The sequence below is a fragment of the Ischnura elegans genome, chromosome 3 (genome assembly GCF_921293095.1).
Source record: "Ischnura elegans chromosome 3, ioIscEleg1.1, whole genome shotgun sequence".
In the NCBI taxonomy this organism is placed as follows: Eukaryota; Metazoa; Arthropoda; class Insecta; order Odonata; family Coenagrionidae; genus Ischnura; species Ischnura elegans.
This window is the reverse complement of record NC_060248.1, coordinates 44379347-44398796: the sequence shown is the minus strand read 5'-3', so window position 1 is coordinate 44398796 and position 19450 is coordinate 44379347. Positions and strand designations below refer to the sequence as shown.

The window sequence follows — 19450 nt, the reverse complement described above, 5'->3', positions numbered from 1 at the left end:
GGCGAGGGAGAATGGAAGGAACAAGGTTAGATTTGGAAAGTAGAATCATCCACGGAGGGTGAAGAAGTAGAGCGAGAGAAAGAAAGATGGAAAGAAACAGAAGAAATCATTTTGGCGGGAAGGGCTCGAGATAAAAATGAGACATCTTTTTTTTATGAAGACATCTCTCCGTGCTGTTGCGACACAAAAGTAAAGGACCTGGGCTAAGAGGAGCTTTCGGATTAACCCGAGAGGTAGGCGCGGAAAAAATAACGAGAGTAAACTGAACAATGAACTAACGTAACAACTCTTCCGTCCAAAAAGAGAATTAAACTAGTCCTAGGTCCCGATCTTCCGTGCGAAGATCAACTTTGAGACAGCATCATATTTTTGCGACTACTTCAATTACCACTCCAACCGTATCCTTCAACTTTCCTAGGTGCATGTTCCTGACCAGATTCTGCACGCGCTGCGTTGAACAGTGGAAAGATAAAGAAACTTTCATCTCCCGAGGCCGCGAAATTCATTCCGAGGAGATAAAAGAAGCGTGAAATACAAGAATTGGAAAATTAATCGTACCATTGAGTACACGCGACCCAACAAAAGGCAGGAAATATTTCACTTCATTTCTTTTCATGAAAGACCATATTCACTTATAACATATTAATTAGACGGGGACATATTTTTTCTGGAGGCATTATCACAATAGGCGACGAGTATGAGGCAATATCTGTTAGCTGAACCACATACCGTCAGTATCAGAGCAAGTATCACAATTTTGCTGGTTACCTATGTTTAGCTATATGACGTACTTAGCAGAAATTAAAAACCATGCATCAGTTGCGTTCACGATCGTGAAACTCAGGGCCGCGATCCTTAAACAGTAACTCTGAAAAATATTGCTTATCATGAGCAACACCAATGTGGTAAAATCATTTCAGAGGATTAGCAGTGCACACTTTCCTTTAAAACTTTATTGTTGTAAGTTGTATGTAATTATTCGGGATAGGGCATTCTTGAACGCATTTTTTGCAAATCACAGTAAACAGACACATTGTAGAGCGGTTGTTACCCCATGGGGATAAAAACCTAGTTGATGCGTAGTTTTCCGCGGCGTTGTCTAGATGATGTCTCCATGTTTCTGGGTTTCGCCCTCCAATTTTTGGTGACTTATATAGTTCATGAAGTGTGACTTCTATAGTCTGTCTACGCTACTAGTATAGTCTGAGTAAAGACTAGTATAGTCTGACTGACTTATATAGTTCATAGTGAACTATATAAGTCACCAAAAATTGTATCCCGACATCGACCTGAAGACGCCGGTTGGAATACCGGAGAAACTGTCGTCACAAAGAAAATCCACGCGGTGAAACCCAGAAACATGGAGACATCATAAAAACCTAGTTATTTATCCGTAGCACTTAGAAACTGTATCTGACGACCAACGGAGTAACCGCAACAATCATCTAGGATAAAAAGGTAATAACGACACGTCGAAATGAAACTATTGGGATAACACAGTGCCAATACAACAGTAGGACTTGAACGTGCATTTAAAAATCATTATAGAGAAAATATTAAGATTCCAGTGTTGAATAAGGTGAAAGCGGACAGGACTAAATTTTTTTCAAGAGTTTTCGTGATGGGTAACGTTGGAGAGACAAAGAAATGACTCGCCGGAAACAGCTGAAAGCGGCTTCTGAAAGACGCCACAGAGACGAAGCAGAAAATATCGAGCGAGAGAAGCCAAAAGAATATGAGAGCGATCAGAGTTACATAATGAAAAGCTAAGACGGGTAAGAAAGCTAAAAGTAAGCCTTTATAAATTACTGATGAGACCGAAAATATCACGGCATACTGTGACGGAATAGGGATTATCTACAAAAATAGCGCAAAAGGCTGTATTAATAATAAATCTATCTACAACCGGCTACAACATCTAAGATTCTTAAAGCGGAGAGAGATGATATAGTATTATTTCAAAGCACATTACATCAAATAAATTTATAAACCTAAAGACTATTTGACAATGTACAGAGAGAAATACAGGAGATAATTTTTTTACCCTCTCGAGGATAAATAAAAAGAAATATCGAACGGAAAAAAATTATCCCGACTATTTACGATGCATTTCATAACATGCGTGGAGAGAATGTATTACTTAAAATAACTTCAAGGGAAAATATATTCAAAAGTGAAGTAAAAGTAAAAAATAATGACGTTAAGAATCTTCATGAGCTCCTCCGAGATACTTGAAAATGATAACTGCAGGTATTCCATGAACTTTGCGATTTCAGGACATAAAAAATAATGATCATCATTGAGACAACTCGAGGGTCTTCAGGCCAGAAAATGTTCCTGAGTTTAAAAGAGGAAGAGAAACAAGATGTAGCCAGTTATAAAAACTCTAACACCGCCATATGAAAAGATTTTGAAGAGGTGAAAAAGATAAAAGGCAGGAATAAACTCTAACATTGAGAGAAAAACGAAGTATGTACTTTGAAGTAAGACGCTAAAAGGAGTAAAATTAACTTTCGTAGAATCCACAGAAAAAGCTACACCTTATCGCCAGTCAACCATTGAAGTCCTTGAAAAATACGGGATGATTTGATAGTAGAATGACGCCACGGAGTTTTCGAAAACGACGCGACGCGCTCGTATTGCTTGGATCCTCTCGTAAACGCGCGTTTGGTTTGATCGGCCATAGAGATTTTCGTTTGAAAGATAATACGGCTCAAAGAAATAGTCTTAACCTTGTTTACTATCGCATTCTCTTTAACTTAGTCTCAAGAAAAAATATTTAATTGATGCAAAAAAAATAAAATGGAAGAAAAATGAAATGAAAAACAATGGAAGTGATAAAAATACCAAAATACAAGAGTTCCTCCAAAATGTGAAATGATTGTCGTATAGAACCCGAAATATATTATACTACAACATATTCTACAGCAGAAATCATCAAGAGCAACAATCCGAAACATAAATATTGCGGCTGAATTGAACTTTTATCCACTAGGTACACTCGTCCAAGGAATAAAAAGGCGCTCTTTGACTCGACCTTAAGACAAACTTATAAGTGTTACAAAGACTAAAATACACGAGTTCCATCAAAATTTCATATGATGAGCACGAAGATCGTGAGAGATACAACACAATCCGGCAATTCTCAGCAATAAACGAGGCCCGAATAAATATGGTTTGCTGGATCTCTGCACTCAACTCTCTCTAACTCGGACGATCTTAAACGAGAAAGAGCGAACGAGCAACAAAAACTCCTCAAAGTCGTCGGCGAAAGACAATACAGCCATAATAAGAACTCAAGAATCTTGACTAAACACGTGAAAAGGTAGTAAAAATGTAATGTTGGTAGGAAAATGCAACCACAATAATCACTCAACACATTCCGCGATTAAATAAGTACAAAACTTATACATCAAGTTCTCCTAATTAAAGCGCAATACGTCGCACAAGGGGCAAAGGCGGAGGGAGTCCTAGCAGAGGCTCCTCAGATTCAACCCCCCCAAAACACAGCCGATGCGGGAGCCGAAACTGCGCGTGACTTATCAGTATTACGTAAATGCGAGCATGCGAGAGGCAAGAGGTCCCCATACCCTGAGATCCGACATATCCCGGCCGGAAGGTAGTCCACGGTGAACAGGTGAAGCTGCCCTCTAAATCCTCTCGCGCGGGGAAAAAAACTCCGGGCGGCGGTGCGCGCTGAAGAAGATCAAAAAAACAATCCGCTTTCTTCAAGACGCGAGAACAATGTACGCTGAAGGAGAAGGCGAAAAGACATCCACTGCGAAGGCGCGTGTAAGGAGAGACTGTCCGAGGGAGACAATCCTGCGCCGAAAGGAGATATTCTCTCTCCCTCTCTCTACCACCTCCTTCCTATACCCCTACCTCACACCCCAGCCCTTAAAACCCTATAACTCACCCCTGTCCCATCCCCACCACTACCCTGCTCCCCTTCTCCTTAAACAGCCCCCTCTACTCGCAATCTGTACATCTAAATCCCCTCCCTCCCACACCCCTCGCAACCCAACTCAACTCATCCCCTTTACCCGCACTTAAAACCTCAAACCCCCACCCTCTCCCTTACCAAAACTCCAATATACCTTCCCACCCACCTCAAGGGGAGGAGGAGGAAAAAAAATTAGAAAAATGTAAAGGAAACAAACCCACCCTACTCTCTCGCCCTAACAATCGCAGACCTCCCACCTTTTTTTACCTCCTTAACCCCGCCCACCCTCCCCCTCTTTCCCCTTCCAGTCCCTTCATATCACCCCATCCCCTCGACCCCTTCAAAACCATACAGAACCCCACCCCCTCTCTCTCCTCACCTACTCCGACCGGGAGTGCTTCTTCCCCACACTCTCGTTTTCTCTCTCCTTCCCCTCCCTCTCAAACTGCTCCCTGTTCCACGCGAACACAAAGAGAAGTGTACAAAGGGGGCGAAAGAGAAGTGGAACAGGGGATAAGGGGGAGAAAGGAAGGGAGACGGAGAAAGTGAGATTGGAAGAGGGTGATAATGGCTTACGATGGGGAGAAGGGACACAAGTTTTCATGGACTACGTGGCTACAGAAGGAGTCTAAGAGAATAGAGGTTGTTCCACACCCATTTATAGATAAACTGCACGCACGATAACGCAGGCACTCCTCCTTTGTCGCTAACATTCAACAGGGCTCATCCGATATGATCTGCATGAGTTTGCTAATATTTTAATCGATTACGGTCCATAGAGCATATTATAATACTTATTGATTACCTTCCTTAAATCAGATTTAATCAACAACATACTTATTTTAAATACAAAAATTTTAATGTTAACTACGCTATATTTTGTAGCATTAACAGTATATCGCGATTTTCAACTTCGACGTTTAAAATTTAGGTAGACCCATTTTAGATAAAATTCAAACACATTAAGTTATTAATATATTTTGGATACGTATACATTTAGGTGATAAAATTGGGGCACTGATATTGTTTTGCGAAATGAGAGGTAATGGATACCATTTTCATAAGTAAGCGGTCTCTATTTCATCGATTCTCAAAAACAATTTCTCTTTAGAGTAACTTCGTGGGTCGGTCGGAGGAAAACAATTTCTATGAGGTGACAATATGCATCGCCCCGTCGTCACACGGCGGCCCCCGAGAGAGAGAGAGAAGAGCTGGAGGGGTTCTTGAAGCGGGTGATGGAGAGGGGGAAAATAAGTTGGAGGGAGGGGAGCAATAAGTGCGAGGGGGCAAAGCGAAGTGGAGGAGGAGGAGGAGAGGAGGGGAGGGAAAGAGAGAGAGTGAGAATGGTGGAGAAGTTTGAGAGAAGAGTGAGGGGGAGAGATGGGTGAGGCAATGATAACACAAAGTCCAAAGAGGCGGAGAGCCAGGGAATAGTTGAAAGAGGAGGAGGATTGTGGAGAGGTTATATGGTTTGGAGGACGAAAGATAGGAGGAGGGTTGGAGAGGCACCTCCCCTCTCCCTACGCCATGACAAAGGAGGTTGCCGTGTCGTGCGGCTGGAAGCCGAAAAGGTCGTATGACGCCGCACCGCCACCTCCCCTTACATCTCTCAAGCACCGTTGCATTTCCGAGCACTTCCACCCCATACACGCCGCAGAGTGTACAAAGAGGACAGGTGGTGCTGAGAGCTGTAATCATCTCCATGCGCACTCTCGCAATGAAACAAACGGATGAATCATGGAGTTAGAGGGTTCTCGGGATATTGACTCCATATCCGACGTTTCGGCGGCTTACTCTACCTTATACTTTAGGCCCTTCTTTCCATCGGGCTTTACTGCGGGTGATCGAATTCATGCCCAACATATGGGGAGATTAATCAACGACCGTTTACAGGTAATTCTCTTCTCCATCCCTGAAGAAGCAGTTAGCCACCGAAACGTAGAAAATGGAGCCCATGCTCTGGATGACAGACAGATATTCTCAAAGGAGTTTATTCTGGAAAAAGCTTAACTCATAATCTGGCGAATCACAGGTGTAACGAAATAAGAATGTGGTTATATTCTGAGGTGAATTGAGGATTGCAATAATCTGAGCCACCTAATCGACTCCGTACGATCTGCCACCATGCAATACATACATGATTTGAAGTAAGCATATAATCCAGGATGGTAATATAGAATGCGCCCCTTATAGTTTGAAGAAAATTGAGTAAATATCCACTATATATAACTTATAACACAATTTAAGACCGAATAAAACCAAAAATTAGTGTTTCATTGGAAATAGTGAGGTACATGAGCTATTGCAATGGAAGGTACGTTTACTTCCAAGGAAAGGGCACAGAATTTTTGGAATGACGCATGAGAATTTCCTGAGGTCAGCCGTAGGATGTATAGCGTTTTAAGTGATATGTATACGCAAACCTCGATATAGAAAGCATTTTTCTTCTCCTCAGGGCTTGTCAATAAGGTGCTATTAGTAGAAATTCTAATGAATTTAAACAAAAAATTGTACAGAAAAATTCGGTGGTGGACATTAGTCAAAATGTAAACAAGTGAGAGGGAGAGAGAGAGAGAAAAAATATTAACATCCATATCGTGAGCTCACAAAGAGATATTTTAAAAAATAATGAACACAGGACTATAGTGCAATTTGAATAATTCAACCTCAAACGCAGTGAGGGCTAAGTTTCTCCGAATTTCATCTCCTTCCTTTCTGATACTACTTCTCATTTGTACAATAATTTTAAGAATAAAACGTTATTGTACTTTTCCACACGATTTAATTAATTCTAAACAAACAAGAACAAAATAACTGTTATTATAACGGATTCTGTACCTGATGATGTCGCCTCTGCGTCGAAACCGGTCGTATTAATTAAATCGTGTGGAAAAGTACAATAACGTTTTATTATTAAGAATGGATTTTCACAAAGTAAAGCCAGAAACAATCAAGTTTAATAATTTTAAGGTTAATATCATGAGCACAGTATGTAATTTCCGTAAATAAGGCCATTTTACTGCATACTACTACATAATTTGCACGCAGTCGTATTAGCTCAAAAAAGAACACTTAAAACATCTTTGTGCTTTGCCTCGATTAACCTCAAAGGTACAGATTAACCTCAAACGTACCATAAGTAATTATCCTATCATAATTTTTTGGCCGCCATTCAGGTACTTTACCTGTTCCCTGCATTACTTACCATCTAGTGTGTGATGAAACGTCCCGATTCAAGTCAAACGAGTTATTCATAAAAGCACTTATTTTTTTACTTTGCCGCCGAAAACAGCACCATTGTCCTTAACCATAGGATTTTTTAACTTAACAACTAAACGCACGCGAACATCAACGCTCTGGATAGGGGTAACCTACCCAGAGCGACCTCTTGTGTGGCAGGCAAGGACTTAACCCCGCTCGGTAACCGATGTAGGCAAATCATATCATTTGAAGCGTCAAAATTCTTGTATTCACCATTAATACTAAATTTACAGGATATAACGGTGACACTTCGCAATGTCCTCACAACCATGGTCTTAAGCACACGCTATAGGGTGGTTTCCTATTATTTTTTTATTGCCTAAATCGAAAGATTAATACTCCTGGAGTAAGCATTTCAAGCTATTAGATTTTTAAATGACGATATCTATTTTCCGCGATTAAATGAAAAGTGAAAATTTTCAAGCGCGCGAAAACGCGACGGCTAAGTATGAATGATGGGAAAAGCCCATGTGACGTCAGTCTGGTTCCCGCTGCCGCATTGTGAGGTAACCTTGGGGCGAGGCTTTGAGCGCTGATAAGATGCAGGCTGCTAGCAGGTAGCAGAGTACCCTGATAGCAGGTAGCGCTTGGCTTAAATAAAGATTATTAATATCTTAACAAACGAAGGAAACTTCCCCACCATGGGCAATTTTACGATAATAGGTGATTATTAAGAGATGTTTCCCTGCAGTCTGTGCCTCATCCATGCATTGGTAATCTCAGACGATGTAAAACTCTTATCTACTCGTATAGAAGCTATGTCCCTGTGACGTCACGTGGAGTGGAATCGCATGGGCGCCAATCTGGCCTTTTTCAAATGAGGTTAAAATTGACCATTGCTATTCGTCTAAGCTATGATTTATAAAACCAAATAATTTGTAAATTATGAATACGCTAATGGTGGGTAACGAATCGGTATCAATGTTTTTCGTTTTCTTTGGTGAAGGAAACTACCCTATTCCGCCTTCTGCCTCTACATCTTTTTCAAGTCGCTACCACGGAGTACTAGGAATGCCGCTCGTGGCAAATGCCGTGCGGAGGGCAATTGAGAGGCGGCGATAAACGAATGAGGAGCGCCGTTGCAAAATTACGAGAGCGATCGAAAAAGGGGAATCGAAGGCTGCGGTGGAGTACTTGCGACACACGTCCGCGACGAGTGTTCGATAACGTTGACGGGGTTTTGATCTCCGCGTGCACGGAGGAAGGAGGCCGTGGATGAAGGGGGTATGTGGGGTGGGGAGGTCAGCGGATAAACGGTCGAGGGTAAACATTCGCAGCCAAGGGCTCGGCGTGGAAAACTTCACGTTTATGACTCGATCGAAGCCAGAATTATGGTCGATGATTTATGCACGTCGGAAAAACGAACGATTCGAACCTTTTATGTACAATAGTCTCACTTTGACGAGAGAGAGAAATTATTCATCAGGTGAGAACAGTTATCCCCACAACCCAATCCAGTAAAAATATACCTGAGGAAATGGGTCGGTTCAAATGGCGGGGTTGTTTCAAGAATGCGTAAGGTACCTACAGCTTATCTTACAATTTTTCACGTTATGCTAAGTAAAACAGCTGCAGAAAGTATACTTAACACATACCTTGCTTTTCATACTTATCATTGCTTGAAGTTATTATTGGACGACTCTTCCGAGTTATACATTAGGTGAAAAAGTACATAAAACATGAACTATGTTAATAAATGTGTATAGAGTGAATAGGTTATCTAATAGAAGAATTAGGCGGACATCTGGGTCGTATACATCTTGAAATTGCCGACCGATGATTATATTGAAAGCATTCAATTATGGTCCTGGGAAAATACAACACATTTTATAAAAAAAGAATGAGCAAATGAAAAAATAAAATTCATAAAAATCGAAAAATTATTATGCCCAAATACTGATTTTAAACTGTTAATTAGAATCAATAGAGTCCACTTGAATTAGAGTTTCACTTTAGCAAATAAAACAGTCAATTGCTGCGTGTAAACTTCCTTATCCCCATGACGTCAATTTACTCATTGCTGGCTCCAGACGATATACCCGTAGCCCTCTCCAAGCTAAAGCTGAGAGAAATGTGGCGTCACAAAAATTACCTAACAGCACAGCCTCTTTCGTACGTAACCGTTTCCTCCTAACTGAGGACTTCAATACATTTGAGAATTTTTGGAATTCAAATATCTTATCTCGGAATGGGCTCGTACACCAATCATTTCTAGCCATTGATTTTAATAAATTTTTCGATACCAACAGCCACGTATATTTCAGTTTTTCGATTTAGGTAAACAAATGAAGGCCGAAAAAATATAACAAATGAGGTTGGAATATCTTGAGGCGCTGTTTCACAATTTTTTGCGTTGCCAAAATACCGCTATTTTAGTTAGACAACTTTTGGACTGATAATTTCAGATGGCTAAGTTTTGTTTTGAAAATGCACTACAACAAGTGAAAATGCTACCATAATCATCAGTACTTCGCCAGTAATTGTCATTGGACTTTTCCCATCATTTGCGATACTTCTATTAATGTATAAACTCTGTGCCCTGTTAGCCACTTTACTGGTGGGGATATCCTTGAAAATATACTTTTGTAACATAATTGTTGGATTTCCAATGCCCATAATAAATGAAATACTTATATTGCCTGTAGTAAATAAGTTCAGGGAAATTACTAGTTTACACTCGTAAAATTTTATTTTCTACTAAGCTGGTTGTAGAACGTAACCGTGGTGATTGATCATAATTTTTCCCTGGGATAAGAAGTTTCAGACATAAAGCCTACCAATGAAGTAAGAAAAAAAGGTTTACAGTGTGGGTTCCATAGTTTATTTTAATGTATTAACGAGTTATGACCACCAATTTCACCAAATAGTAAGCATTGACCCTTATGGGATTTACAATGTTTTGGTCGAAGTAGGCGCAGCTAACCCTACCCAAGCACCCCCACTCTTGCCACACTTCGCTCCGCTTCGGAACCAGTGGTGCTCCCCTCCAGTATGTGAAAATCTCGTTGCATAAAACAAACAAAAAAGTGGGGTGTAGGTGAAGGAAATGTATATATAAGGAGGGTTAACTTTAAAAAAGGTGAGTCAGTACAGAATAAAACATCATTATCAAGACCGTCCCTGATTTTGAAAATTTCAAATTTTAATCCTTTCGTCATTACAATATAAAATATCGATGACAAAGTTGCTATACTGATGGCACAAGCATAATTGAATTGCAGAACAAGATTTTCCGTCATTATGTATACAGCTTCCTCTATGTTCCTCCACTCTGCATTTTAAACTTTTCCCAGCCAGGCCAATAGGACAAATACCACAGTCCTTATCATTCAAATTATACACCATTTCAAAAATTTCATACGCTAGTAAGGATAGAATATCTCAAATATGAATTAATTCCGAAAACAATTAAAATCTCCATCTGATGACTTCTCAGTACCTTCTAGAACGCTTCGAAGACAGAGTGGATATATCATTTCCTCAAAAGGAGAGGGAAGCAGATGACGCTTGCACTTCATACGACCACGAGGCAGCCACATCAGCTGAGAGAAAAATTCCTTTTTCTCCTCCCGTACCACTCCTATTTTGGGATTGGTGTTGGAGGGTGCCGGGTGACGCGGAGAGTATTGGGATGCAAATAATGAGAAAAGAGGTGGTGTCCGTCTGTATACCCTTCCCTTCCATGACTGCACCTCCCAGCTGACGAGTCAACTGGTAAGGCTTCGATAAAACCTGCTGCACACCAGACAAAGATCACCCCATGCGCTAAACTTCTCGCGCTCGTCTCAATCCTTCTCTGTCCAACCAAGGCTTTACTCTAGCTGCCCAGCACAAGCATTGCCTTTGCAACACCCTGCACTTAGATTTCAACAAAAATATGGCAAATCTGGCTTTATTTAAGGATTATCAAACACCACATTACTGTACACGTGACTACGGAGTGAGAGAAACAAAACCCTGCAACAAAAAACGTTTCAGATATGTGAGCTTCTTCTCTCTGTAGTATGTCTGAGGTGTTACGGAAAACATTAAAACGATTCACATATTTTTGTCGCATTTGAAATGAACTATATGACGATAGCTCCAAGTATATTTGACAAATTCCAGATTCTGAGGCATGAAGTATCCAGAAAAATACTTTAACAAAGGTATCGCTGTCACGCAACCGACGCAGGTTCCAAAATATTTATAAATATTTTCTACTTGCTAATTTTTAGCTTAAAATCACTGATGTGGCAAATTTTCGAATATTTTTACATATTGGGATTTGAAAAAAAATCTACATTTAAAATAAACTAAACACATCCTCACTAAAAAGAAGAAATGCTTCAGCAGAAAATGATTCAAAGCATTTTTTTGGGATAAGTTAGACCAAATTAATGATCGAGTACCATCGGGCATCCTGTGAGAGGGGTAAACTATGGGTAAAATATTGATGGAGTAAATTTTTTATCGTACATAATGTAATTAATTAACAATGCATGAATACAAGTCACCAAATATATTAAAGGAGCAAAATGAATATTCACTACAACTAGACGCTGCAAACTAATCTATGCATGGTGAGACCCATAAATTGAAATGTACATCAGCGCTGCAAAAAATAAATTGATCTTGCATAGAAACACATGGTTAACAGCAAATCATAACAAGCATGGATCGGACGAAGAATCATAAATCAACTGTTGCCGTCTTCCCTTCAATTTTATAGCATTTTCTTTGTGCTTTAAAATGCAAAATTAAAGTGTTTGTTTTGAATCTCGCAGTCACGGTGGACACTCCACAGATATGGACGAGTTTAAGGGTAAGTCTCCTGCAGATTCACGAGAAGAGAATATCACATCCCAGCAAGGAAGCCCCATTCCTTCCCATCGTCCTTTCAAGCTACCACCCCCTCAGATACAACCGGCGCGGCGCCTCCTTCAATTTGATATCCCACTCCAGGCACTCTCTCGTGCCCTCAATGTATCCCATCTTCCTTCCTCGTTCGCTCACTCGAGGCAGTCAACCCTCCCACCCCTCCTCCACCATCCAATCACACCCTGACTGACGCGCAGAGACAGAGAGAGAGAGGGAGAAATGGGAACTTTCCACGACTAAGTTCACGTCCTCCCTCGTTGGCGTCGCGGATCGTACCGGAGCCCAAATTACGCCAACGCTACCGAAGAGTAAGACTACAATTGTATCGAAGTCTCTCGACTTCACGGGATTGGTTCCCACAGGGAAGGTCAACAAGTCTTTTTTTATCTATTTTTTCCCCTCTCCATTTTTTTTTCTAATTCCTTTCCTAACGCTAATAATTTTTCCAGCCCTTCGTTCTAATTAGGCGTTGGATTTTGGGAGGAATTAATAGTAAGAGACACCTCTAGTGAACACGGAACTTCCTTTCGATCAATCGTATTTTGTCTACTTTGGAACGAAGTGCTCATTTAAATCGTTTGATTGAAAATTTCAGGGACTACGCAGTGCACTGAGTAAATTGACGTCTTGAGGATAATGAAGTTTCCAGATATAAAATGAATTTCCATTTTAAAAATGTAAGCTACAATTCCTATGGTCACTTGTTATCCAATTTTAATGCTTAAAATTTATATTGGAACAAAATAAATTTCGCATTGTTTATAAAATGTGTTAGCTACGATCATTTTTGCCATATATAGAAATAAGTAAGGAAAGAATAGTGGAGAGTAACCTGAAGTCAGCCTTGGTTGAATACGAACGAAGGAAGCCATGGAGAACACGGCTTAAGAAGACGCATTACTCCCTTTCGACGAGTCGTATTTGGTCTATTTTGGAACGAATTGCTCATAAAAACTTGAGCTTGAGATTACATAGTAGAACCTTTTTTAACATGTCTGTATCAAAAATAATAAAAAAATTAATAAATCAAAGGAATACATTTTCAATTATGAGATGTAAATGAATTTAGACAATGGTCGTGGAAAACAAAATTATGAACTGATTTTATTCAGACACGTTTTAAAACGTTCAGAAAATTTAAAAAAAATAAATATGTAGAGTTTCTTATTAACGGAGGTAAAAGAATAAAAAATATCTCAGGTTTTGGGTTTTTACAAGAGTATTTTGACCATTAAAATCCGTTCTCACGCGCTTCGCAACCTCTCAGCGTTCTTATAAAATCCGTCTATCGCGTCCTCTTAGCTTTTCATCCAAAGGACAGGTAATTGTAATTGAAACACCCTCAACAAATTAATCGGGCTACCCATAAAATTATTCTTCACTTCCGGTACTCAATCCCATTTTAGTCATATAAATATTATAAAGACTAAAAATTACATCCTTATCTTTAATTATGTTACACATATCCTATAGTATCTTCCTCTGCAGGAATAAACGAGAAAATACTCAATAAAAGCTACACCAATGAGAAGGATGGACATGTTTTCAAAACATTATTTGCCATGAAGGCACGCAAGGTATAACAAATAGTTTTATTAGGAAGCAACTCTAATTACAGCAGGGAAAAAACTTAATACTTGATTGCTTATGTCGAATATCTTACATCTCTTTTTTTAATAGGCGGTGTACTACCGTACCTAAGAAGCGTAATTTCTTCCTTCTCAATCTTAAAAAAAAGGAAAACGCCAACTCGTTTTCTTGGCTTTCGTCCTTCTAGACTTCTACTCCTTTTCTTCCCGAGGATTTTTTTCCCAGCCGAGGGCGCCATCATCTGGTTAATCCAAATTAATTCCGCTCGTGGTCCCTCTCCCTCGGAAAAACCTTTGAAGTAGGCATGTATACCTTTTCCAGCCTCATGATTATTAACACCCTTAACGAGTTTTTTGCCACTTAATTCCGGAGGATAATTCAGTCTCTCCACTAGCTTCTCCCAAAGAACGATGATCAGCCCTGTCTTATTTCACGCAGCATGATCACTCAGCAAACAATCCCACGGAACAAATTTGACTCTATATTGGGAATCGTCTCGCAATTTTTTTACGAACGAGGTTTATCAAAAGAACGAAAAAAATAAATAATACATAAATTATTGAGAGATTTTCCATTGCCTGGCTATTTATTTCATACACGAGGTGACTTATTTCACCCTTAAAAGAAGTTTTCCCACCGAAGTTAGACCTTTGCGTTTAAATGCCTAATGTTTAGCATTGGAACAAAAAAGAATCTAAGAAAAACTGCTATTGAAGAAGCCATACACTTTAAATGTAAGAAAAATAATCTCTCTTTTGTTAATACAACCCTATAAAACAAATTATTTGAGCGGCAGCGGGACAAGGGCTTAGCTGTTTTTTTTATTATTTTCTTATTTTTCTACACTAAATTTCATTCTCATTAATCCTTTAACTACCTAAAAGGGTCATTATATAATTTTGAACATTCCTTCTCGCTATTTTACCATTAAAGAATGATTTTCAGACTTCCGCTTACTAGTTAAGATACTTCATAAAGTTACACAGTGAGAATATTCCATAATCTTTATGATTAAAAATTGGCCCATATTTTGAAAAGAGAAAAAGGTGAAAAAAATACTATTAAAAAACGCCCTCAACATGAAATTTCCCCAAAAAAGATGAGAGTCACAACGAACCTAGATTTTAAGTTTCGATATACGTGGTTTTTTGGATCAATATCGCTAGAAGGAGATTTGATCGAGATATTGAACGAACCTACACCCATAGGACCGACCACGCCTTTCTCGAAACCCTTAAGACCACAGACCGACACCGTATCGCACCATCGGCCCATCCAAAAGCCTCCGCCCCTTGCCACCCCTGGACCCTTGATTCAATCTCCCGCGCGGCAGCCTCTCGGCCCCTGCCTCCATCCATCAGGGTTACCAATCGACGAGATGACCGCGGATGCCCAAGAACCCCTCATCCGATTAAAGATCCACCCATTGCAATGGAACCACGTTCATTAAGATAAGGGAGTAGAAATGGAGGCCCTGGCCCAAACATTTCGCACAATAGTATACGTACTTTGGTTCCTATATTCCTGGATTTTCGAATGCTTCTAACTCAATTGACATTTCTTTGTGAGATTTAGTTCCGTTTGGCGCTGTCTATAACTCTATTGGAGACTTGGATTTTACTCCTTAAAAGAAAATGCTATAAATTAACTACGAGTTATAAAGTGATAAATATCCTTATCCTTCTACTTAATAAAGTAAGTTAGCTTTTGAGCCCCATGTTAACGAACTGCCCTCAGATATTCTGCTCAGATAAAATTTTTCACAGAAGCCTTCTGTCCTAGGCGCGGGATATTTAACATCGTTTTACTGTAGCTGACTGAATACCCTAACCTAAGCCGCGGCGTGCCGTCCAGATTTTCCACACGAAGACACAACCACGTGACTCATTATTATTTTACGTAGACCTTTTTAAATTTATTTGTGCATTACCTTAATTCATTTCATAAATGAGCATGGTTTTCTTTTCACAGATGAAGTAAACTTAAATACTACGATAAAGCGAGGCTGAAAATGTGAGGCGAGTAATCTTTACGTTCAGGAGTGGAAATATGATTAAGAGCAAAGTTTAAGAACATGATTAAATGCAAAATCTCATACATAGACAGAGAACAGGAAGGTGAATTTGAATGCGTACGCACTTATTCAAATTTTAATAAACAATACATATTTATTTGAACCACGTATCCATTTTTAAACCAAAGGAGTTCTATAAAAATGAAATTATTCTGATCAGGATTATTTGACCCATAAGGCACTAATGGAAAAAATGTGCTTTGTTACATAAATGGTTATGATTCTCTTCAGAGGACCGAAAAGGGGATAATGAACGATCTATTTCGAAAATGGAACATTTCCCAAGCGGAATCTTGCCCCTCGTTCCCCCGGCAGAGAATATAGTACTCATATCCAGATCCCCTAGATGTTGATACATTCTTCCTGGTCGATGATAATGAGTATATAGTCACAAAATGATAATTTTATTTAATTATTTACTTCTACGCTACACAATCGAACATTTTGATAAAAATAACGAAGAGCGCATTCATTTGGTATCAGCAGGGGATGAATGAATGATACTCGGTTAAATATTTTGTCTTTGCAACATGCACACATCCATTTTACAATCATTCTTGGTGACAAGAGTGTCTACGGCCAAGTTACTGCTATTTTCAAGATTTGCAAAGGCTTGTAAATAATTGATAACCTTTCTTTAATCAGGTACCCGGACAGACCAATCCGGAGTCAACCCCACCACGCGGGAAACTACCAGCCAATCCCGAGGAACCTGACCGGAGAAGGGCAGCATATAAGCAGGCCCATTCCCGCATCACAGCATCCAGTAGCCCTGATGATGAGCGCCGAGTCGGAGCTCGAAACGTCGGCCATTATGAAGCCTTTAACCCGGTGGGACACCTGAGAGAAGTTTACTCACATCATTCGTCGGGAAAGCATCAAATCTTTCTTCGATAACCTTTCTTGTTTGTGTCCACCAGATATGATGATTTAATGCTTTAAATTGTTAACGCTAAGAAAGAAAAAGAAGGGAAATTTTCAAAGTTATGTTTTTCATACATATCCATAATTAAACATTTTGGGTTGGATGCATGGGATACGTCCAGCCTCCCCGTCCAATGCCCTCGACGATACGTCCTCCCACTGTGTTTTCCCTGCTCAATGCTGCCACCCTCCAACCTTTTCCATATCCCTCCACGCAACGAACGGCCTTCGCCGAGCGCTCCCCTTCAAGAAATAAAAGAAACCCTGGCGCATACAAACACGGGGCGCGCCGACGCCTCTTCTCCCGACGTCTCCCATTACGCTCCGAGGATGCATCTCTGAAAAGGACGATGATGGACTGCGGGGGGCATTGGAGATGGGAAGAAGAAGAAGAAGCAGGGGAGGAAACTTGACGGGAGTTTGGACGCAAGAACTCGGTCGAACTTGAGACGACACGGAGGGAGATTTGCAGATGCGGAGAGTTCGAAGAAAAATGATCCACAAAATACGTATTATGCTGCATTTATAATAAAACTAATAAGTAGCTATTCGTTATCTGTGGCAGAGTCACATAAGAACAAAATTGTCTCACATGGTGTATGTTATTACCGCAGTAAGAACGAAAAATTCGACAAAATTTACATCAGAAACCCAAGTACACCTAATTACTTATTACTAATACTTAATACTTACTATTAATAATACCAAATATTCCTTACATAATGCCCCAATTATGATAACAAAAGTGCATTCGGTCGCACTATTAAAAACCCAATTAGCATTCGAAAGAAAGGGACACTTCATGCTGCTACATTTGCCTTTATTAAAGCAGAATGAAGTGATTAAATAGCCATATATCCTACAGAAACCCTACACCTTTGACTAATAATGATTCCATAATCAGAATTACGAGCTTTTCTATTTTTTCATCCCGTTATATTACTAGTCATTCGGCAGCCATCAACGTTATGAGCTGATAGACATTTTCTTGTAGCCAAAGTAATTTCGCATGAAAGCATCACCAATAAACACAGAATATTAATCCCTTAGAAGGTATTCATTAAGAAACCAAAAACTAAGAGAGCAACTACGTTTTTTTAATGGCGAGTCCTTTATAACGAGGGTCGCTGATTCCATTTTGCTTCATCTCTTAACCAGTGCCAAGCGTGCTTCCGATGAGGGGTGCCAGATATGGCTCACGGGTGAAAAAAAGAAACAATAAAAAAATAAAACACACCTTCGCTTTAATTAAGCACAGGACACTTACGAGTCCCAGAACAGTTCCCCTGTTCCCCGACATAGTCACCAATTATAAGGCACAAAAAATCCACGATCGATTAAGCCGTAAGAAACGAGAGGACCGTGTTACGGAAAGGGAAAAAACTTCAACACGAACGATATTTTTCCGGTGACGGAATTTTCCCGCGATTAAATTTGAGTGACCCAAAATGGTCCCATGCGGGACACAGAATCGATGGATTAAAATAGGAAGATGGCAAGAAAGAGATAATTAAAGGATTGCGTAAACGTGCTATTAAGGTGCCTAAATGATCCCTTCGAATAAAACACGTGATCACAAAGATTAATCAATTTCATGGGGCACAAAACTAGCAGAATATCTGATGATTCCGTATGCAGATACTCGAGACAACAAACCTCTTTAGATATCACGGTGCAATCACTCGCAATATTGATGCATAATCCTTACCGTCAATTCGCAGCAAATACGCACAAGGTCATCGATGACTTTGTTTTCTGGTATTTTTTTTAATGACACCTACCTTCATCCTTCACAAGTAAGTTTATGATACCCGTATCGTATACATCCACTAAGTTCAAGTTAAATTATTGACGTGCACAGTTAATTACATGAGGAATACACCGACATCATTTAATAGAAAGATAAATTATTTCACGTCCACAAATCATAGTTTTATATGGCCCTTTTCCAAATCTTATGTTGACAAAATTAAACGATTTTAAAAATTAAGTTCTCAATTTAGTCAACCCTAGGGATTTTAATACCAATAAATAAAAATATACTACCTCGAATATATCCCAAGACTAAGTTTTCTCACGATGCTGACAGGAATTTCTGGCCTTAAAGGCACAGGAATTTGTATTCCGATATCGGGATATATCCTTACACCATCATTATTCTAATGCGAAATAATTTTTAAAATTGAAGGAAATGTTACTATTCTAACATCTGGAAATGAGCAATTTCATTCCTAACGCAAAAGGTATTGTACATTATGTATTAGTCGCACCTTCATCTTTCATCAGTTATTTTATGATACCAGTATCCTACGTAACTACAAAGGTCACGTTAAATTCATGACGTGCACAGTCTGAGAAATACCTACCATGGAGAGCTGATAATATTTTTTTATAAAATAAATAGATGCGAAAACGAACTATTTCATTCCTACCTTACTAAAGTTCTCTTTCTTTGTCATGATTTCATAGAGCAAAGTTTTCAGATAATAGCACATAAGACCGTTATTTCAATTATTATCTCATTGTACGTTTAGAATTCTTAAATTGCAACATAAATATACCGGGCGTTTTTTTGGCCCAACCAATTCCCTTGACACTTTTTCGGAGGACATAGTGGCTCCGCCCTCTTCTTCCAAAATGCCCTCCGACTCTTCCACCTTCACCTCCTCCTGACCCCTATCCACTCACAAGAAGACCCCTTCCGAAGTCCTCTCTGCTTTCTTCTGTCCCTCCCTCGATGACCTTTCACTTTGTCCCGGCAACTTCATTATTCTTCATTAATTTTGCAATACATTGAT

At 39.6% G+C, this 19450-nt stretch overlaps 1 protein-coding gene across 5 annotated transcripts in view; it reads right to left on the bottom strand.

Annotated features, from left to right (window-relative positions):
• The window catches only part of LOC124155721 (uncharacterized protein ZK1073.1), a 382687-nt gene that overhangs the window by 162429 nt on the left and 200808 nt on the right, over positions 1-19450 (bottom strand). Inside the window, exon 1 of one of the 5 annotated variants that reach the window (XM_046529780.1) lies at positions 3591-3821. The exons of the other annotated variants lie outside the window; for them this stretch is intronic. Within the exon in view, the coding sequence (XP_046385736.1) occupies positions 3591-3605 (15 nt within the window). The 5' untranslated portion in view covers positions 3606-3821. Of the gene's footprint in view, positions 1-3590; positions 3822-19450 lie in introns of those variants that run through there. 5 annotated transcript variants of the gene reach the window in all.